The 22,725-nt window shown below is 39.0% G+C and overlaps 1 protein-coding gene across 2 annotated transcripts in view; it reads left to right on the top strand.

Moving 5' to 3' along the window:
- Positions 1–22,725, top strand: part of PTPRG (protein tyrosine phosphatase receptor type G) — a 667,952-nt gene that overhangs the window by 157,840 nt on the left and 487,387 nt on the right. For both annotated transcript variants that reach the window (XM_045530961.1, XM_045530962.1), the window contains exon 2: positions 4,802–4,906. In XM_045530961.1, coding sequence (XP_045386917.1) covers positions 4,802–4,906 — 105 coding nt within the window. The remainder of the gene's footprint in view (positions 1–4,801; positions 4,907–22,725) is intronic.

Here is a 22,725-nt window from a genome sequence, read left to right as displayed (position 1 = left end):
CTGGAAATGAGGTAGGCTCAGTAGAAGTTCTGAGAGGAGACAGAGTTTATGAAAACTCCCTGATGAAAATACCTGTCACTCATTTAGCTCTCTGCCTAGCAACCAACTTGACTTAAGATTCCTCCTGCTGAGTGAGATGTAAGCATCATTGGCTAGTTAATACTATTGGTTTTGAAATCTCCATTTTCATCTTGTCAAAATTGAGAGACTCAAATTCTCCTGTATGATGGGAGTAGCTGGATTCTTCCTTTCTAAACCCATTTCATTATTACACTATCCAGACCCTTGAAGATTGCTTCAATTTAATATTACTCATGTCCCACTTTGTCAGCCCATTTGTGTACCTCTGTGTGTTGGCCAAATGGCACTAGGGATGACCTCTTGGAGGGAGGCGTATGCAGCAGTGTACATACAGTATAGACTACTGGGTATCCCTGTGTCTTGCATAACTCATAGTCCAATTACTTACCACGTTATAACATGACTAAAAGTCCTCCTAAGCTTTCCGCTGACAAATTATTTCAGCTCCGTAAACCATAGTGGGCTTGGCGCTGTAGCACTTGATAGAATATATGTTTGCGTAGCACCGCCTCCTCCCTCTTGTTATTCAGACGATAACCATAGGCAGATTTACACCTCCTGTCTATTCTGAAGGGTGAAACTACATATTTTCATAAGCATACTGCATTTTTAATTGTGTAATTAAGTTGCTGACATAAGCAAGTGTGCAATTTCACATTAAGGTGAGGATCTGTAAAGGCATTCATTTGCATAATTTAATTTTCTGCACAGAAGATACTGAAAATCAATAGCATGATTCATAGCCATACCATATCATTGCCATACTGCAGTTGGTTGGCTGTTTGAGCTCAGAAGAATACAAAGAGTATTAAAAATGATTGAATTTGGTGTGCTGACTCTGTATCTTTTCTTGGGAACCACAGACTTGTTTCTATTTGCAAATCACTGCTCCTTGCCAATAAAATATTCAGTTGCTTAATATACTCTATATACATTTTTGACTGCTATTCAAATAATAGTTTTGTTTTTGTTTTTGTTTTTTTTTTAAGAAAAAGCACCTCATCATTGATTAGAATGCATTTGAGGAGGGAACGTAGTTGTTTTCTTTTAAACTATGCAAGTACCGGTGATACAGTAATACGTCCTTAGGCGATTTCGTCATGTGAACATCATAGAGTATACTTACACAAACCTAAATGGTCCACCCTGCGCCACACCTAGGCTATAGGGCATGGCCTATTACTTTTAGGCTACAAACCTGTACAGCCTGTTACTGTACTGAGTACTGTAGGCAATTGTAACACAGTGGTAAGTATTTGTGTATCTAAACCTGTGTAAACACAGAAAAGGTACAGTAAAAATACAGTATTATACTCTTACGGGACCACCTGTCATTGACCAAAACATCATTACATAGTGTCATGACTGTATGTGATTATGTTCTTGTTTGATGGGGAGAAGAAATCACACATTACTGACATAGATGGAATGAAAGGGAAAACTAAATAGAGTCACCTTTAATGAGTAGTCTATCTGTGGGGAAAAAAAAATCTGGTGGCAGAGTGATAAAGTCCTTTGCTCACTTGTATGTTTTTGAGTTGCCTCCCCAAAGATTTGCTTATTAGGGACTCAGGATCATTCCCTTCCTGCTTCATGATTTCAGTATTTGCTGTTTCTGATAGCTGGGCTGTGGCTAGAAAGAGTTGGTGAGGGAGAAGATGGTGATTTTGCCTGTGGCTTTGTAAATGCACACATACATGTACATACAGATAGAAATGCATACTCTTACCATCACTACCCCCCGCAACACAGACACCACTGGCCTTTGTATCATTCATGTATTCATTCATTCATTCACTCACTCACGTTGATGAACATGTACCATGTGTTGAACTCCCTTGTGGGTGGTAGGTTGACAGTTGTCCGGGAGTACACATGCTCTTCATTTCCACGGAGCTTAGAGCCCTTCAGAGGGCCACGCAGCATGCCCTTCAGAAAGTCTTCCTACCCATCCTGCCCTTGCTGTCTAAAACCCACCTTGAACCTCAGTACTTTGGGGAATGTGAGGAAGACAGGTCTAACCCACTCCTCGGGATGGCTCTGTCCCCTCTGTGACCTCATGTTGGTTGATCTGTATTCAGCAGCGCCCATATTGCTTATTTTTGTCCCAAGTGAATTACCTTTAGACCGTTCTGCCGCTCAGCTCAGATCCCTTACACCACGGTGTGATGTGTTTGTGTGGCTGGGGTGAGGTCCAGGGCATCAGTTTTATTTTGTTGTTGTTGTTTTATTTACTTTTTATTTATTTATTTTAAAGTTGCCCAGGGTTGAGAGTCAGAGGTCTAGTCCAACAGTGGCCTTTTATGGATGGAGAAATCGATGATCAGGAGTTCAAGTGGTGGGTTAAAGGACACCATCAGTATTGTTTGGGGATCTTTTGTGTAAAGAGACAGAAAAATGTGCTTTAGCAGGTAATTGGTTCATGTAACTACAGAGCCTCAGAAAGGGCTAGCTTCAAATCAGCTTTGTCCAGGGTTTAAATTTTGTCACCAGAATTGATCTGTAGATTTTGCCCCCTCTGGCTTGGTTCCATTTTTCAGATCCTCTGTTGATCCCTTACTTGATCCCCAACCATCCCCTGAGGCTTCCGGCTCATGTCATAATACTTTCAGAAAGAAAGAAGAATCTCTGATGGGCCAGTGTGCCCATGGCCGAACACATCACTGTGGCCAAGGGTTGGTTTACAGTGATACAGTGATTGCTTGGCTTAAGCTGAACAAGGCCCACGGCTAGAGCTGGCCATGATGGTGGTGACAGAGGGTAGCTGTCCAATCCATGACATACGTGTAGGCAGAGTGGGTATGATTATTACAGAAACAGAGCTTCTACAGCAAATTTCCACTGTGTCGTCAGCCATTTAAAAAATACTGTTTACCCATTGCTGAGTTAGGAGCTCTTGTCACTGTAATTTGTGTTGTGTTCATAACAATCCTACGAGGTTGGTACTTCTTAGCTCTATATTACAGACAAGGAAACTGTATGTAATGTACACCTTCATGGAAGCCACATTTGTGACTCAGATGGTGAAGACAATGTTTTATTCATTGTCCAGTGGGAATAATTATTTGAAGCACAGTAAACAGGTACATGAAAAAGTTTTCCATATGCACAGAAAATAAATAAGCCTAAAGATAAATAAATCTAAAAAAAAATACACAAGGAGGTAGGAAATTTTATTTTTGATCCCTAGAAGCTTAGAATGGTCAACTTCCTGGGGATATGAATGGCTTATCTGCACAGTTGTAGGATGGTTTGGATGGTAGGTACCTGAGCCTTCCTTGTACTTTAAAAATGCATAGTAGCCTGGATTTTGACTCCTTCCGGTCCAATGAATAGAAATGACACCAGGTTTATTTTTTAGATGTGTATCTGGAGTTTATGAGATTCTCATTTCCCTCTATAGGGTTCATCTTCTATGGAATGTCTTGGTTCAAGTGTTATTTCTCTTAAAGCTAGTCTTGGCAACTGAAATGTAATCATAAAGTACTTTACAGGTTTCCTAATTTTTCTTTATGGCTGTCATGTTGTCAACAAAGCTAATGCTGTCGTGGTGATATTATTGTTATTTATTCCATTGACTAATTTGGAATAGAGAATGTATCATGTTTTTCTGGTACCATCTTCATCTTAAATCGAATATACAGTTTCCCAAACCATTTTCTTTGATTTTTAGAAGCACGCTTGATTTTGTTTGGGTGCATTTAAATATTAACATAGTCAGCTAGAGTGTATTGTTTGAGTACAATTCCATTTCATTTTGGATTCTGGGCACCTGTGATATTTGTTTTCTCACACGTCAGTGCATTCAGGTGTGGGCTCACAACAAAAGAAATTTGCATCCATGAAGTGGCTGGGAAGAGAGGACTTTGAACTACAGGCAGGTGGAAGCTCTCCATAATGGGGTGGAATATTTTTGCTTTCACTTGGTGGATTGTATGTGTTTTGTGATTTCAAATACACATCATCAAGCATGTTTCATTTCTGAGCATCGTTGGCCTTGGAGGGTTTCTTGTTTCATATCCTCAGGTACCACAGGTGACTATTAGTGGCCTGAAGGATGTGGAAGACAGGTGCTGATCATGAGAGTCTCCCAGGCCTCAGAAGGTGCTGCATTTGGGTGGGAGAGGCCTTTGCTTTGGTGCAGGATGCTTATGGGCAGTTTTCTGATGTGCTGCATGCTTACCTGTGTGACCTGGAGCCAGTTCTTAAAGTCCTCCAGCCTTCATTCTTTCATCTGTAAAAGAGATGGAATGACTTCTAGTTCTCAGAGGACCTTTATACCCAAGACCCATACATCCAGGTGGAACCAAAATCGTGGGTATCAGGTCTACCAGTTGTATGACCTTGGGCAAATTAAAGTTACTGCAGTTATTGAAGCTTTATCTTTGGAATGGTCCATTTGTTGGGACCATTTTGTTTATTACTACTTGGTGGTGTTTTGCAGATGAAATAAGAGAATGTATATAAAGTGCTTAGTGTGCTGCGCTTTATGGCACAAAATAAAGGTTCACTGTAAGTGATTATTAATAGTAGTAATAATTATGACAATCTGTCTGGATTATCTGTAGGTTTTTGTTTGTTTTGGTAAAATAAGTTGTTTCTAGGCAGTCATCCCCAAAGTCTGTGATTCTGTGAAGTCACCCAGCTGGGTTCATTTGACCCTTCTTGTGTCCAGAGGGGGTGATGACTTTGTCTCATGGCTGGTCTCCCTCTGTTTCAGCACTGACCGAAGGCTACGTCGGGGCACTCCACGAGAACAGACACGGCAGCTCTGTGCAGATCCGGAGGCGCAAGGCTTCAGGGGACCCGTACTGGGCCTACTCCGGTAAGTCCAGCTGTTCTGATTGGGAGCATACAGCCCAGTTAACATCCCATTAAACTCACTCAAAGGCCCACTTTTAATTGCTTTCACGCCTGAGTTCTATTTGTCCAAACCTTTCCCGGTTCACAAAAGTTGAAATTGTCAAGCCTGTTTTTCTTCAAGGTTATAAGTACCTTAATTTATCTCTCCCTCCTGTTTTTCTCATCTTGTTTTTTTTCCCCCTCAATTTGCATTTATTCCTGAACTTCACTTGTTAATGAGTTATTGTACCAAACTTGTAATTTTCTGAAAGACACAGCTTTTTCTTTTCTGTCTTTTCCGTTTTTCAGTGGCTGTGATTTCAGAGAGCAGAAAATATAGGGTTAGTCTTGAGCTACTAAATATTACAAACGTCAAATATCAAAATGGTCTGTTATGCTCTAATCCAAGAAATGCAACTTTATTTTTAAATCATCTTGTTTGAATATATTTTAGCCCTCTACGATATTCTGCAGTTCTTGTCATTTTTATTTTTACATTTAGCCTTTGAGCCAGCGAAGAGAGAGTATTGTTATAGCAGTGTTGAAAATTACGCTGGAAAGAATTTTCTTACATTTTAAGGGGAAAAAAATGAAGACCTAAAGCTATGTACAAACCTTTCTGGATTCTGCTTCTCAACAACTACCAAAGATACGATAGGTGGATTGTTATTGCTAAAAGAGACTTTGATGCTCAGAAATAGAGGGAAAATGTATTAAAGCTAATTAAGGAGAAATGCTTGAGGAAGATAGACCACATTGGAAATGACTTTGGCACTGAATAATTCAAATTCCTTGTATGAAAGGGCTTGGAGGCAGGGAGTATTAGTCTTAGTAATAAATGTATGCATTATGCAATGTTTTATACAATGCTGTTGCATATAAAACTGAAAGGTTTCCATTTCATAATGATGCTCTGGTTTAAATCCTGAATTTCTACCTGTGAATCTTGTTAAATTTATGTCAGTGTAAAATTTATAGGTCTGATCTTTAATTACGTCTTATCAATTGGCTTTTTGCATCCTTTTGTCTATTGATAAATCTCCTGCTACTACTGGGAGAATAGTCTATCTGTTTTGTTTTGCAATGAACAGATAGTGATTCTGAAGTCTTCCATCACACCCAGTTCCTTGTGATTAGAATTATCTAATTAGAGCCTTTTTGTCACCATTTCTGATAAATGAAGGAAATTGGGAGATGAAAGCCAAAATTACATATATATAGCTTCTCTCCAAGAAACTGAAGAAAATTTATCATTTTGTACTCTGTGCCTCTGATATCAGTCAGGAGGAGGCATAAAGTGGCCTGCTATTTACAGTTCATCAATTTAGAATAATAATGCTGTTAGGAAATTGGAAGTTATGTCCCATCAGCATCTCCAACTGCAAATGGCAGTGAAGAAATGAAAGGCCTAAAACTTTTCTCATTACTTAGTTAAGAGTGTACATTAAGTGATACCATTTTTGTGATGCAGTGATTATTGATATTCTTAATTCTGGTGGACTTAATGAGTCTCTAATTTGTATTTCTGGAATGCATGGCGTCTGGATTTGGGTATGCCTCTTTCAGTGGAAGGGCAAATGGTTCAAGTTCAGGGGTTGGCGTGCTTTTTCTGGAAAGATCCAGGTAGTAAACATCTTAGGTTTTTCAGGCCATATGGTCTCTGTTACAACTACTCAACTCTTGTCATTGCAGTATAAAAGCAGCCATAGCCAATTCTGCACAGATTGCCTGTGTTCTGATAAAGCTCTGTTTATGCAAACTGGAATTTGAATTTTGTATAATTTTCATGTGTCAGGAAATATTCTTCTTTTGATTTTTTTTTCATCCATTTAAAAAATATAAAAACCATTGTTACTTTGCAGCCTGTGCAAAAAAATGTAGCTGATTGGACAAAGTCCATAGGCTATAGTTTGTCAGCCTTATTCTAGTAAGTTTTTTTCTGGAATTCATCTAGGACAGTTATATGAGAAATTCCTCAGAAGGATGTGGACTGGTTTGGAAGAACCAGTGAAGTCATTTGCTAGGTGTAATAGAGAAAATAAGAGTAAAAGAAGAATAGCGGAAAGAAACAGGTATCAGTTGATGGAATACAGTTCTTATGCTTGAAACAGTTCTTCCTCAAAATTCTACAGTATCAGTGCTTGCTTCTTGCTGGAGTTACGCAATATTGTCATGTCAAAAAAACTTGGGTTCTACTGGAGACACTCCTTTGCATTTGGCCATTGGATAAGGAAAGGGCAGGAAGGAGTAGGATTTGGGGTCTGTTACTTTTGGTACTTCAGACCAGTGCCTTAAAACCACAGCAAACCAGCTTTGGACTTATATGTTCCTCTAGATATAAATGTTGCCTGACAGTTGGGACTAGGGGAACCAATTCTTTGCTAGGGGAAGTGTTTCTAAATTTTGTAAAGGTGAAGGAGGCATTCCTGAAAGATTGGTTGAATGGTCTAGATTTTAATCTCTTACCTTTGATTCTCTCATTTGTCTTAGTTTCTCCTAAAATAATGCCATTGGTGCGTTAGGAGTGGGGTATACGAGAGTATAAATTTTGAAGTCATATAGATAGACCCTAGTTCACATCTAAGTGTTGTCAATTACTATCTTTATGATGGGAGGCCATTTAATTGCTTGGAGCCTATTTCCCCCATCTGTGAAATGGGAATAATTAATAGATAGCACTTCCCCCGTAGGATTGTTAAGGGGATGAAGTGAGATGGTGTGTGTGAAAACTTTGACATAGTTTCTGGCATGAAGTAAGTAGTTAATATTACTTTTGCTGCTGTTGATGTTGTTGTAACTCTCAGTGGGTAGTCATGATCGACAGGGGTGATTACTAGATAATTCTGAGAGCTGAGCAAGTTAAGAGTCTATCAGCTGTAGTTCACAGGTGTTGCCCATTTGGGGATTTGGGAATGAGGGTTAAGCAGACTATCCTCAAGTTCAGAGGCTGGCAAAATACAAATTGAAGCCTGTTTTTTTTCAGTAAGGTTTTATTGGAACGTACCTTTACCGATTACATTATGTAGTGTGTAGTATCTATGGCTGCTTTCATGCTACAACTGCAGAATTTAGTAGTTGTGACAGAGACCTTTTGACCAAAAAGCCTAGAACATTCCTATCTGGCCCTGTACAGAAAAAGTTAGCCCACTCCTGCTTACATTAATACAGCCTGGGTTTGTGAGCAAATGTTAGTCTGACTCATATACAGAATTGTTTCAGAGATTTGGAAGACAATTTTTTTCCCTTGCATTTTCCTTGAGCTGGAACATACTTAGCAAGTCTTCGAGGTAGCATTCATAGTGTTTCTGGTGATCTTGCTTTTGGAAAGAACTTGGGGAGAAGTGAGGATGAATGTAGGGGCTGCGGTGCAGGAGGTGGAGGGGGGAAGATATGTGGGTGTTGGCTGTTGTGGGTTACTGTGTTCTGCTCCTTGGGTCAACTTTGACCTTTGTGTGGGTGGGGTTTGGTAAACAATGCTGACCTTGTTATTCCAATGGCATCTGCCCCTTCTTCACTAAAGGGAGTACATGAGTTTTCCAGCTGTGGTTAGCTTCTTTTTAGGATATTGTCCTGATAGCAGTTCATTACTATTAGAATAACTTTTCACTCTAGAATTTGCCCAGTTTATTTCAGTTTTACTGCATCACCTTGGATGATGCCTACACCTTATATATATTTGAAATGTTTAGACAACTTTACTTTTGTAGGCTTATCAGAAAATACCTTTGTGAACACCTACAACTACAGCAGAGAGAACTGTTCTCGAGGAACCTGGAGATCGGTGTGCCAGTCCTGTTGTAGTCATCTGCAGATGGGTTATCTCTGATTCTTAATTTCATCTACTGTAAAAAAGAGGTCCTAATATCTGAGTTCAGTGTGAAAGCATCATGCATAACAGATATGAAGTAGAAGATAAGTGTAAGATATTATTGACTGTTAATAATAGCAGTGTGTTATCTTTGGATGTCTTTTTTTATACCAACATAGACAAAAATGAGAATGACCTCTTTATGTATTTCATGTAGAATTACAATGAAAAAAATGATAGTTTAAGAGTATCTGACTGGAAATATTAAAACAATTTCTTTTCTGTTATTTTTACTCAACTAAGATGTAGATATTTTTCCATGTTACTTGAGGTGATGACAGCTCAGGAATTTTGGAGTTTGCCCAGAACTTCTGTAATTATTACACAAAACGTAACACATGCCAGGTAGGTCATCTTTGTGGGAAAGGGAGATGAGAAACAAATCTGGAGCAAGTTCAATTGGAAATTTGAGGCATTTTTATTAATATAAAGCTGCCTACTTCCCTGAACCCCCAGAAACTTAGAGAAAAATAGGTTGTGAGGTCCCCGCAACCTGTTTTTTTGTTTTTTGGGAGACAAGGTCTTGCTCTGTTGTTTTGGGTAGAGTACAGTGACATCATCATAGCTCACTGAAACCTCAAACTGCTGGGCTCAAACAATTCTCCTGCCTCAGCTTCCTGAGTAGCTGGGACACAGGTGAGTGCCACCATGCCTGGCTGATTTTTCTGTTTTTAGTAGAGCTGAGGTCTTGCTCTTGTTCAGGCTGGTGTTGAACTCCTGGCCTCAAGGGATCTTCCCACCTTGGCCTCCCAAAGTGCTAGGATTACAGGCGTGAGCTACCACGTCTGGCTCCTTTTTTGCATTTTTAAAGCATTTTTAATAATCTCTATCTTATGTTCTTTTTATCTAGAAAGAACTTCTAAAAATCCATATGAGGGGGACATTTTTCACTGTTAGAGGAATCCAAAATTGATACATGTGATGACCAAAATTAACTGCAAGAAATGACTGGCATTGGGCTGGGTGAAGGTCAAGCAGGATTATTCAAAGAAGCATTTCTGCCTTGGCCAGGGGACATCCAAAGTCCTTTCTGCCTGTCGTGCGGTTGGATGACTTGCTCAGCTGTAAAATGGAGGTAAATGTACACACCTGGCAGGATGGCTTTGAGGATTAGAGGTAATATCCGTCAGCACCTGCTATAATTTTTGGCCTCTACCCTGGAGTGGAGTACGTATTACCTATTTGGCTCTTAATTATACGCCACCTTACTACACTATGCATATATAAACATCTTGTTTTATAACACCTGTGTGTGTGTAGGCATGTGTGTCATTTCCCCAGCTAAATGTAGAATCCTTGAGGACAAGGATTATAGCTTACAATTCATTGTTTCTCCTGCAGTGTGGCAAAGTGTCTTGTTTTGTGCCTATTCGGTGCATATTTTTCAAGTGGGCAAGTGGATGGATGGATGAATTAACTCATGCCAGAGTCTATGCTTGGGAACTCACTGAAGGAGGTCCTGCCATGAAATTCAGATAAATTAGTGGGTGATTTGCAAAAGGTTTCACTGTTGGATCCCTTTAAGTAACAAGCTCCCCTGGTGAACTTAAGATATAATTAAATTCCTAAAATTACATTGCCATTCCTATTTTTAAGAATGTCTGTACAGGATAAAGCAAAATATACATGCCTGCAGAAGTCTGCCTTTGTCAGTAGAGAAATGAAAGGCCCTGTAGAATCTCAAGTTTTAAGGTTAATATTGTTGTATTATTTCCCCCTCTCCTAAAACCTCCTGTGAAGTGTCTTAATAAAATCATTTCCCTAGAGATGTTCTCGTCATAGTAGAGACCTTCTGATCTGATGGAACCACTGGGGAGGAATCAGCCCTGAGATTCACCCTCCTGTGTCCCAGCTCAGAGGCTGCCTCTGCTTTGAAACCTGACCCGCTTCTCCCTTAACTCCTCAATCTCCCTTTTACTTTTTTACAATTTTTATCTGTTCTACATATCCCTATTTATCTATTTATGGTTTCTGAGTAGAAGTTCTTCATTTATTCATTTACTGCACTTATTAATTGCTTATTGTATGCCAGGCGTTGTGCTGTAATGGGAAGGGCCAGAGAAGCTCCTCATAGAATTGTTGTTGCCACATCCACATCCTATAAGGAATAATAACTTACGAAGATCCTAGTCTTTAAAGATGGGCAGATGATATTTGCCAGGACATGCAAAGGCCTTCAACATGAAGTAATCTGGCAGTGATTGGGGAGCTAGAAACAGCTCAGAAGGTCTAGAGCATATGGTATGATGGAGAAAGTTCAGGGGATGATTCAGAATATTGGAGTTAGACCATGGAGGGCCTTATGATGGTCTGCTAGTGACGTAGAACTTCTTTCTGTGGGACATCGCAAGTCATTAAAGGGTTTCGTGGTGAACTTGGACTACAGTTAGTTTTATGTTGAAAACCGCTGGTTGTCGGTTAAGAATGGGTCGGAAGGAGGAAGAGGGCAGGATGAAAAATGATGAGGCTGTTAACAATATTAACACTGGGGATTTGAGAGATAAAAGGAAGAGCCCAGGGGAATTCATTATCATTTGTACGTGGAGGAGAAAATGACTTGTCTAGGACTATCCCCAAGATGATTGAAGATGGCATTGCATTTAATTTAAAACAGTAAACGAGGAGAGTGGTGGGTCTGTTGAAAAGATAAAGCATTTGAACTAGAACCTGTTAAGATGTAGTATATATAGTGTTTTGTCCACATTTCTTATGCCCTTCAGACTTTATGTTCTGGGAGTAGAACCTTTGCAATTAATCTTTGTATTTCCCTTTTCTACCTAAATGTTTTTGGTCAGGAGGGCCTCAGGTAGGGAACAAATTGTAGAATAAACTGTTTCTTCCTACAGGTACTCCATTTCTTTTATAGTTGCTCTGTGATTACAAGGATAGATCGTGTGAGAAAAAACCCATATGGTCACACACTAATCAGAGATTCATGTAGAAAAGAGAAAAATGTGTTGCCATATGCTTAAGGTACCTTGAGCAGTTTTCAATACTTGGCTTTTTTCCCTACACTGTTTGAAAGAAATTGTTCTCTCAACTTAGAGATGTTTTCATTTTCATTTTTTTTTTTTTTAAACTTTATTCTAATCCTTGCCACTTGAATTCTAAAGTTTCTTGGCATCTTCTCTCTGGAGATGGTTTCACAAGTGTTTGTAGAGTTAATGGAGGCTAACGTATATTATAAGAAGATACAAATACATTTCCAAGGGCTCATGTGACCCTGGGAAGAGTCTATTAGGAAGATGAAATATTGTTCAGTATTGTGTTGGTATCAAGTGATACATACCAGTGATAACAATTTCAAGTGTTGCTATGATGGGGCATTTAAAACATGGGTAAGTGGAAGGCTGAGAGTTTGGGTTTTAAATTGACTCTGAAGGTAGTGGGTTGATAGAGCCTTTTGGAAGGCTCTTTGGCCATTTATGATTTTGATAGTTTTCATCGAGTGCTTCTGCTTCTAGGAATTTGTCTTTCAGAAACACAGGTACCTGTCGCCATAGTAACATTGTGTTTAACAGCCTAAATGATTGTCAGTAGAAATTTGAGTAATTACAATACAGCCTTATAATGACATACTTACCTAAATATACACCAGAATGAAGTAGGTTCATCTACAAGATATATTAAAATTAAAATAATATGGGTAATACGGTCCCATTAATGAATAAAGCTGAGGAATCTGGAGACTACACATAAAAGTTAATTGTGGTTATCAGTGAGAAATGAGGGCTATTGCATTTTTATATTTATATTACTATAATATTTTAATATTTTATACCGGTATATCTGGAATATTCAATTTGTTATACTAATATATCCTTGACATTTTTTTACATTATCCTTTTAAAATAGATGGCTAAATTGTATCAAATTAGGGCAGTTCTCTTTGTAACAATTTTCAGGGAGAGAAAGAGAAGAAAAACCTAAAAGGGAAGGCAGAGGGAAAGCAAAACCCTTTTTGTCTCTTTAATTGGCTATATCTAAATTTTTTAGGTGAAACATTTTCACTGACATTTCAAATTTTATAAAATGCTGATATGAACCATGCAGAAATTAATGAACTGATATTGACTTAGTTTTAAAATGAACATCAAGATTTATTGAGCGAAGCAGTAAATATTGACCCAGGCAGAGATAAGGTCAATATTTACTCTGACATAACATAAATCCAAATATTCATTAATCTATAAATTTAGTGGGTCAACACAAAGCATACAGAGTTATATATAAATACATATTTTTCATATCTGTGATGGATCAAAGTCAAACATCTTTTTTGCTGGTCGTAAATTTGAAAGGATGATGTTTTCTCCTTTGAAACTACCTTCTTGGGGAGAGGGGTGTGTGGGTGGGTGGAAGGACATGATTAATAATATAAAGGTTCAAAGGAAAAATGCACATAGCCAGATATATGCATGATAACTGAAGAGTCATTATTTGCATGAAGTATATGATTTACTTAAAGGCTACTGTTCTTTTCTAACCTAAGAAAATACATTCATTTATTACATCTGATTTGGTTCATAAAACCCGCTTTCTGAACATTCTATCTTCCCCTCTGGATATTGTTAAGCTACGTTACATAGAATTTTGTTTGGCAAATAAAATATTGTTGGTGTATATCATGCTGAGTAACACTTTATTGGCCACAGTTTCCCGTGTTGAAATTATTAAGTTGAATTGAACTCTCATTCCTTATCTTGTCGCTTCTCTTGGCGGGATGGTCTTGGTAGCAATAAGAAAATTAAGGAAGAGCTGTTTCACTGGATTGTGAACTTCCAGTATTGCCAGTATGTACCTGGTCTAAGTGCCTAATACGTGCTTCAAGGTGGAATTTTCTCTGTTTATTTAAGTGCAGAAACTAACTCATAAGGTTAAGTATAATCTTGAACTTGAGCAAAAGTCACATGTCTCAAGTGGTCCTGTTGTGGTCAGTCCACCTGGCATGTTCTTTGAGTGTAAAGTGGTGGTTAGTCTTCAGTGGTTTGTTGGTTTATCCTGAAGTGACCCTCACCTCTATCTCTTAGCTGGTAATCTTCTATGACCCTGTTTGAGATCAATAGCATTAAAGGTATTTATCTTCTGGGTTGTCTTTTTTTTTTTTTGAGAGAGGGGTTGTTCTGTTGCCTAGGCTATGGTGCAGTGGTGTCATCCTCCTGCCTGACTGAGCCTCCCAGGTAGCTGGGACTACAGGCACACACCACCAGGCCTGGCTAATTTTTTAAATTTTTTGTAGAGACAGGGTCTTGCTGTGTTGCTCAGGCTGGTCTCAAACTCCTGACCTCAAGCCATCCTCCTGCTTCGGCCTCCCAAAGTGTTGGGATTACAGGCGTGGTTGTCTTTCTTGCTGTTAAAACTTACCTGTCCTGTATTTCATTTAGTTTAAGCCCCATTTTCTATTATGTAACTGAGACCTTGTGTATGTTTAAAAACATACCAGTGGCATATGTGTAATGTAGAACCTTGCCGTCCTGAGAAATGTTTTCTAATAACTCCAGGAATACTCACTTTTCATTAATACCACTATGGTATATAATAATGTTTTTCTTGAGTATAGTATTGAGTGGGATTTTATGTCATATGAAACATTACTGTGATATAGGGATTTGACTTTAACATAATAAAGTCATTTTTTCTTGAGATTTTTTTTTTTCTTTTAAATCAAGAAGAAACTCACAGTTTGGTAGTAATAGGTCTTTAACACCTCTCCATCACTTGGTAATATTTCTTTTTAACAAAAAGATCCAGAACTGGCCTCAAAGTCCTCAGCTGGGAGAGTATCTTAGAATTTGAGCTCATGGATTTCATTATTTCCTGGTATTCTTCATGCCTGGCAAGCCATGCTCATTTTCCATTTTGATGTGTTACATTCTTCTTAAAGTATATTTAAGATTTTATAAAAAGTGAGCCAGTTAAAAGAAAAATTTTATCTAAGCAGCGGTACAGCTGGCTTTCCAACATGGCAAAATAAGTCGTCTTCTGTAGGAGATACCACCATCTTGGCAGGATTGAAATGCCTGTTATGATGCGCCATATACTCAAACTATATCTGGGATGTGAAAAATTACAAAGCAGTGTAGAGTTTCCTTGAGTTGGTTTAAAAATTAAGGAAAGTAGTGGTCCTCATTCAAAAACTATGTCTCATTGTAAGTACTGGTTCTGGTATAGCCATATGGATTGTTAAAAATCCTAAAATACATACTTGGCCCAGCTCCTCTGAATTCCCCCTCTACCACTGCCCTGGAAACTCATTTCCCTATTTTGGAGCCTCTTAAAAATCCTGCAGGAGACCTCTCCACCCATCCTCTGCCATCCATTGTGAGTGGTCATCATCTCTGATTTGTTAAATGTTTTAAATGCCATTTCTGCTTATCCTGATGGAGGGAATTTCAGAGAGGGATAGGGCTAACTTGGTGGTGTTTTAGGCTATGTATTATGCCCTGCAGCCCACTTCTTGAAATTGAATTGATGTTGAGATTTTCCCCAGGCTTGGGAAGCTACTTGATGGAGATTTCCTGTTTATATTGATCCCCATTCTCTAAGGTTGAAGTCCATTCCCTGGGAGGAAAACAAGCTTCTTGAAGCTGCATGAAGTTTTGCTGCTCCCAGAGGTATCATTTAATCGCTCTGCCTCAATTATCCTTGGCCTGTTTTCTTCCTGGAACCCTTTTTTCTTTGTCCCGCCCTTCCTCCTAGTTCCAAGTGTTAGTAGGACAATGTTCTTCCTTTTAGCAGGGCGTGCATGCCATTAGTACAGTCGATATTGATTGGCCGTTGAGAAATATAGCAGGAAAATGCACTATGAAGCTCTTCTAGGCTGTTTGACTAGCACCTGCAAAGATGAGCAAAGCCATTTTTATGTGTGTTTCTGCTTCTGGGGCTCACTGTGATAATGGGAAGTGTTTCTTCTCACTGTTGTTAAGCGCATAGTCCACACTCTCCTCTTGGGGAGTGGTTTTGACACTTCTTGAAGGTCCTGTGGCTTTTACATTCCTATACCAACTTCTAAGTAGCTGTCCTTTCTCTCACCATCCACTAGGGTGTGAAAAGGAAATTTCAACACTCAAGGCCAATTGGGCTGTGTACCTGCAGTGCCGGAAAGAAGTAGTCAAGATTTGTTTCCCTTTGTTATCTGAGCGCAGTAGCCAGCAATATCTCTAGGATTTTTCTCCCAAATTTCCACAGAAGTTATTTCCAGGAGCATGTTCGAGTATACGGATTTGCTTTTGGGATCAGTTTTAGCTTCTGGAAAAGACCCCTTTACTCTCCTGGCTTAAGCATAAGGGAAGTTTCTTATCTTACATAGCACATGTAGAGGTAGGATGCCTCTGGGCAGCATCTGTGCACTCTGCCATCTTTAAGGTATATCCATGTTGTTTATACTTTGCCATCTTTAGTGGGTAGGCTTGGTCCTTAGAATCACTTTCCTTGTGGTCTTAACGGGGCTTCTGGAGTTCCAAAACTCAAATGCTGAGTTACAGAGTCCAGAGAAGGAAGGGAAAGTGTGGCTTTCTTGTGTCTCTATTTAAAATGTTCTTCAAAGCACCCCACCCCTGGCCAATCAATCCTCATATTTTATTGGCCAGACTTGGATCACATACTCATGCTTAAATCAATCACTGACAACAGGGATGAAATCCCTGTTGGGGATGATTGGCTTAGACCAGTCAGGATTTACCCCAGAAGTAGCAGTGAGAGTGGGTGTTGGGTAAATAGCCCATGGTGGCTGCCACCCTTGTCATCTTTTTCAGGTCTTAAAGGCTTAGTGACCTTATAGCCCTTAATAAGGGAAGAAGTTATGGCAAAGAAATATGTTTACTTTTGAAATGAAAATTTGTTTTCAGAAGTCTGACATCATGGCAAATAAAATAATAAAGTTCCATAAATTTGGATTCCTTTATTCAGTGCTGCCCTATCCAGTTCTATAGCCACTGGTCATATGTGGCTGTTGAAATTGAAATTCATTAAAATGAAATCAAATATAAGATTCAGTTCCTCAGTCACACTAGCCAAATTTCAAGTTGCCAGTAGCCACAGGTGGCTCGTGACTACCCTTTCGTTCTGCACAGATACAGAACATTTCCATCCTTGCAGAAAGTTCTATTAGATGGTGCTGTTCAGAGGATGTAAATGTTACAGAGGAAGCAGCAGGTAACATATTGAGTACGGCCTCTGTCTAAGGCACTGGGCTAATTGCACTGTGTTAATTGATGTTCACATCAACCCCCTTGAGACATGCCCCTTTTGCAGAAGGGGAAAACTTTGTGGGGAAGTAGCTTCCTGCGGAGCAAGTTAGAGGCCTCCCCTGAGCACTGACACCGGTCTGCCCACTCTGCCTTCCCAGCCACTGAAGTTAAGTTTGGGAAGTGGGACAGTCTGATACCCGCAAACATTCTCCTAAATGGAAAGAAAGCATTAGGTACAGATACTGATTTAAGATCTTTCTGGAAAGCTTGCACAATGCCCCAAGTATATAAGGGAAGGGAGGCCTCAAACCTAGGAGCGCCTCATGTAGACCCCTATTCCCTTTGGAGGTTTTGGGAAGTTGAGCTACAAGGATATAGTTCCTGAGCATTGTTTTTGCAAAAGTTCTGAGTCTTTGGCTAAATAAATCATGGGCTACAGTAAGTAGAGTGTCGGGGTGGAGAGGGTTGAAGGCTTCCTCTTGCCAGTCTTCATTCATTGAATCATTCTCTGAGAGAGTATTTATCAAGCCCAGGCCGGGTGTTGAGCTCAATTCTAAATACTAGGTCTACAATAGAGAATAAAACATGTGATGTTCCATTCCTACCTGGTGGAGATGGAAAATGAAAACATACACAAAATACCCTGTAATCTCATCACATAGTGCTGTGAAGTAAAGTGTAAAGTGAGGTAGTGCTGTAGAGTGTGATGTAGGCTGAGCCCTGTGGATATATAGGGTAAACATTACAGGCAGAAGAAAGAGGGGAAACAATGGAACCCGAAAGATAAAATGATGTACCTAAAATCACTCTGCTAATTTTCATTACGCCTCATTCTAGGAGCTTCTGGCCCAGTATTCTTGCTTAGAATAAATTTTCCATTGTGCTAGAGAAATAGTTCTCAACTGGTGATTTTTTGCCTTTTTTATTTTTTTTTTGGGACAGAGTCTTGCTCTGTTGCCCCAGCTAGAGTGTAGTGGTGTCATGATACCTCACTGCAACCTCCAACTCCTGGGACTCAAGTGATCCTCCTGCCTCAGCCTTGTGAGTAGCTAGGACTATAGGCATGTGCCACCACACCCAGCTAATTTTTCTTTCTTTTCTTTTTTCTTTTTCTTTTCTTTTCTTTCTTTCTTTTCTTTTTTTTTTTTTTGTAGAAATAGGGTCTCACTTTTGCTCAGGCTGGTCTTGAACTCCTGAGCTGAAGAGATTCTCCTGCCTTGGCCTCCCAAAGTGCTAGGGTTACAGAGTGAGCCACTGTGCCTGGCTGATTTTTTTCCTTTTTATGGGACATTTGACAAAGTCTGGAGACATTTTTTGGTTGTCACGATTGGGAGTGGTTGGGTGGGCAACTGGCATTGAATCTTTAGAGGCCTGGGATGCTGTTTAACATCCTGCAATGTACAGAACAGCCCCTACAACAAAGAATTATTTGGCCCCAAATGCCAATAGTGCCAAGGCTGAGAAACCCAGTAACGAAGACCTGAATCCATCGCTTTTGCGCAGTTGCCATGATGCTGTGAGAATTCCACCTTTCTAGCCAGTTATTGATCCAAATCCTTAATTGAGTGACTATTCTGTGGCATAAGCACAGCAGAGCTGTGTTGTGCAGGATGGCTAAGGTGTTACAGAATCAAGTGAGTGGTATGGTGGTCAGTCCTCCTTGGAGATTGAAGAGTAGAAATGGAAATCTTGGCAAGTTGACCATTCCAGAAATCTATGCCTAAAATCATAAAGGAGTCAATCACATGTCTGGTTGTGGTAGAAGGCCCACCTCTTATGTCACGTGAAGGTGACGAATGGTGGCCGTGCAGCAGTGAAGAGGTGGTAAGATTGCTTTTATTATTATTGTTTTATTTTTGAGGTCCCTGGTGACTATTCCATGTGTCAACTCTTTGATCTAAGAGGCTGTTAGGAAATAATATCCATCTTAGTATTGCCAGCCATGAAGGGCCCTAAAGAATCAGCTGACCAAGCCACTGCAGCACCGTGAGAAAATTTACAGTTACCCAGTTGTAAACCTTGACAAGTCACTTCAGGGCTGGCAGGGAATAGCACAGTTTCTTAGGTGATCACCTTTCACAGAGGAGTGGAAAGGAGAACAGAGCCGGGCATGGTGATTGACGGGCCATCGTGATCCAGCCTCTTGTCAATGTCAGCACCTTCATATTTGATGAGAGTTATGTAAATGTTGTAATAATGGACACAGATTCTTCCCAGAGTAGATTTCTCACCTCTGTGTGCAGATTAAACAAAAGGTCCATTGTGTTGGGGCATAAATACGTGTATATTTATCTACATGTGTCCGGGTGCCCTTAATTTTCCACAGAGCAGATGGTGGTTACGTGTTCTGTCCCAAACGCTCTTGTACATGTTTGAATAAAGAGATGGATTCATGTGCTCTCTGCCACTAGGGACCTCAAAGTCTCTTTCCCTCTTTTCTCTTTTGAAAATGATGTTTTATTCTCAATGGTAGCCACTGACTTTGTAGGTTAAACATACCAAGATCTAATGTGAGTATCTTGATATTCCTATTGTAAGTCTACAAAGAGTTTGAAAAGGTAGAATATCTTTCATATGTCAGGGTGGCTCAGAAGTATTTTTTCTTTAAATTGGGATGATAATATCTGACCGAAGTATTGACATAGCCATTTAAATTGTGTGCAGTGTGTGTTATTCCAGCTTCCTTCATCCCTGCTATTTGGAACTCAAATCCAGAAGCTTATTGATGGTGAAGGTCATGTGAAAAGCACTTTTTTTCCCTCAAAGAAATGTGGGCATTATTTTAGCATCATTTTGCTACCTTGGTTTGTTTCTCACATCCCGGAGTGATTCCAAAAGAGTTTCTTCAGTCAGTGCTGTTGACAAGAGACATTATTTTTGGAGATACTTTTTCTTTTATGTTTTCTTTCCTGGATTGTGATTCTAACGTCTCTGATTGATACCACATTTTCCAGATTTCCATCTATATGTAAAAGGAGTAGATTTGGGATTTCAGATCTCTCTGGTAGAAATAAAGCCCGCATTATAAAAAGGAAAATATGTTCATATCACAAATGTATTATTTAGCACCATTATTATATTAAAATGTTTTCCTAGTTACAAATGCTTCTTATAAAACATGTTACTTGGAAAGTAGAAGAATTACTAAATTCCGATTTTTTTACTCAGTAATTGTTAGCAATCAGAAAGTTATACCATGTTGTTTTATTCTATATCCTTTTGGCTTATTCAAATACATGATTAATTCCTTACCTTGTAGTAAAATACTTTTCCTAATTTTCCTCATATAGGCAACCCCAAAATGTATAGATTCTCATTTAAATAATTTGTCTAGAGATAACTCCAACGGAGCACCGCCCTTTGCAGAATATGTTTTACAGGCTATTAAGAGCATTTAAATTATTCTTTCATATTAATTGCTTGGCATTTAGATGTTTCATGTTATTTTAATAAATTAGGTAAGGCGATAATATAAGAGGTGGAAAACATGTATGTTTTCAGTGTTCAAAGACTTCAGTGGACTATAAAATGGTTAAAATTTGAGTAAAGATGCACGGGGGTGCGATGGTGCATGCCTGTAATCCTAGCACTCTTGGAGGCTGAGGCAGGAGGATCACTTGGACCTAGGAGTTTGAGGTTGCTGTGAGCTAGGCTGATGCTGCGGCACTCTAGCCTAGGGGGCAGAGGAAGACTCTGTCTCAAAAAAGAAAAAAAAAACGAGTTAAGATGAGTATTTGATATTTTATTTTGAGCTCTCCTTACAGAACAGACTAGATTTATGCATTGGGAGGACAGGAAATATAATAATTAGAAATATATTAATTGATTTTAGATTTTTGTCTGTAAAATACTAGTCATAAATATAGTTATTAGAATCCGTGTTTATGGGCTTTGAATTTGATTGAGACAGAGAATTATTCATCAGAAAGCCACTAGTCACATCATTTATCACAACTAATCGTGAATTTATATCTCTGTAACTCACAGGTATGATGTATGTCTTTTTTTGGTAGGGACATTTACTACAGGAATTAATTTCAGACATTGTGAGACTTCTATAACCGTTTAACTGTTAGCTGCCTAGAGATTTAAATAATTTTACTGTTTTCTTGGTGTTAGCCTTTGGGAGTAGAGTTTCTCTACACAGAAAGAATATCATGAGTACAGAATTGTTTGAGTTCCTCTCCGACAACCTCAGTACTGAGTCTTGCCGTAGGAAATTTCTGGCAAGGGGCTACATGCAGGTGGTTGCTCAGAGAGTATTTTCTCAAAATCTGTACCTGGAACATGAGTTGAGAGGAGGCTGTTCATAGGCTTTAAAATTTTTTAAAAAAAAAATGTGTTTGTTTATTTGTTTGCAGACTTTTTATGGCAGGAGGGTTCTGTGGCCATGAGGTATTGAGAAATGCTGAGATAAAGACAGTAATGTAGGTTTCTTTGTTGCAGGACTTCTCAGAGCCTTTAATAGTCCACTCTTAATAAAGAATTGGAAACTTCACTGTCACTGTGCACTTATACATTCTATTAGAAAGTGAGAGAAAGAGGAAGGAGGAAAATAGGTGTGTGGGGGAGGTTGTGTTATGAATGGGGAGGTTGTGTTTGTGCAGGGAGGTGGCAGAGATAGAAGATGGATTCTTATGAGTGGGATCAGTGTCTGCTATCATAGTGATTTCCTAACAGCATTAAGAGGGCGGTGCTGCTGTGGTGTAGTGTGATGACAGGGAAATTTTAGTCTTGAGATGAGTTGCCCATGATTCACACACCTACTATGAAGTAGTAAAAGGAAAAACTATGCGAGTATATATCAGAAATATTTTTCTTCCTTATTTACTGAAAACTGATCTTTTGTGTATGGAAATTCCTTGGGGGAATAAAACACGATTTAGTTTAATGTGATGGCAGTATGTATTCAAGTCACCATAAACAAACATATTTGTTAAAAATGACTGCATTTAAACTTATGGACATGAGTTTTGTATAATACCTTCCTTAAGAGGATGATGATATATGACAGTGTGGGATGCTTTTATTTTGTATTGAATTTGGGTATAAAAGAATTGTCACCCACAATATGGTTTGATGAAAGGAATAAATCCCTTAAGAACTGAATTTTTGTTAACAAGAAATTAAAGATTTTAGTCAAGCCAGACGACACATGCCTGGACTTCAGCAGTGAGGGTACCAAAGAAGATTAAGTTTGGAAATTAAATTTTAAGAGGGAAGAGGAAAGAACTGGACTTACAGAGTATGGGAAAAGAATAAAATGGTGATGTGATCCTCTAATTGTCCTTTTGTTCTTTCTGACTATAAAGAGTAGCACATTTCCCAAATGGGACAATCAGATGTGTTTTCAGATGTTGCCTTGTGTCCCCTGGGGAGGTCAGGGCAAAATCCTCCTTGGTTGAGAAGCGCTGCTATGGAGCATGTAAGAAATAGTAACAGGTAGTAATACAAAAAGTCACCCTGTAGTATAGAACGGTGTGGAGTTATTAGATGGTAAATGATTAGCTTGGCCATGATTTTTGACCTGATTTTTTTTTTTTTTTTTTAGGCAATTCTAAAAGTTTCCTTATTGCAAGTAGGCAGATTTTTAAATGTTTCTTACCATTTGTTATAACAAATGTAGCAGAATGGATTTTATTTCCTTTCAATTTGTGCTATGTCAGCCCTGGAAAGCATGGGTGATGTTATTGTAGCTCAAATTGAAAATGATGAACAGTCAGGAGTTGCCTAGTTAATGCATTG

This window comes from Lemur catta, chromosome 18 (genome assembly GCF_020740605.2).
Source record: "Lemur catta isolate mLemCat1 chromosome 18, mLemCat1.pri, whole genome shotgun sequence".
Lineage (NCBI taxonomy): Eukaryota > Metazoa > Chordata > Mammalia > Primates > Lemuridae > Lemur > Lemur catta.
The sequence above is the reverse complement of the archived record's forward strand: the minus strand, read 5'-3'. Positions and strand labels throughout refer to the sequence as shown.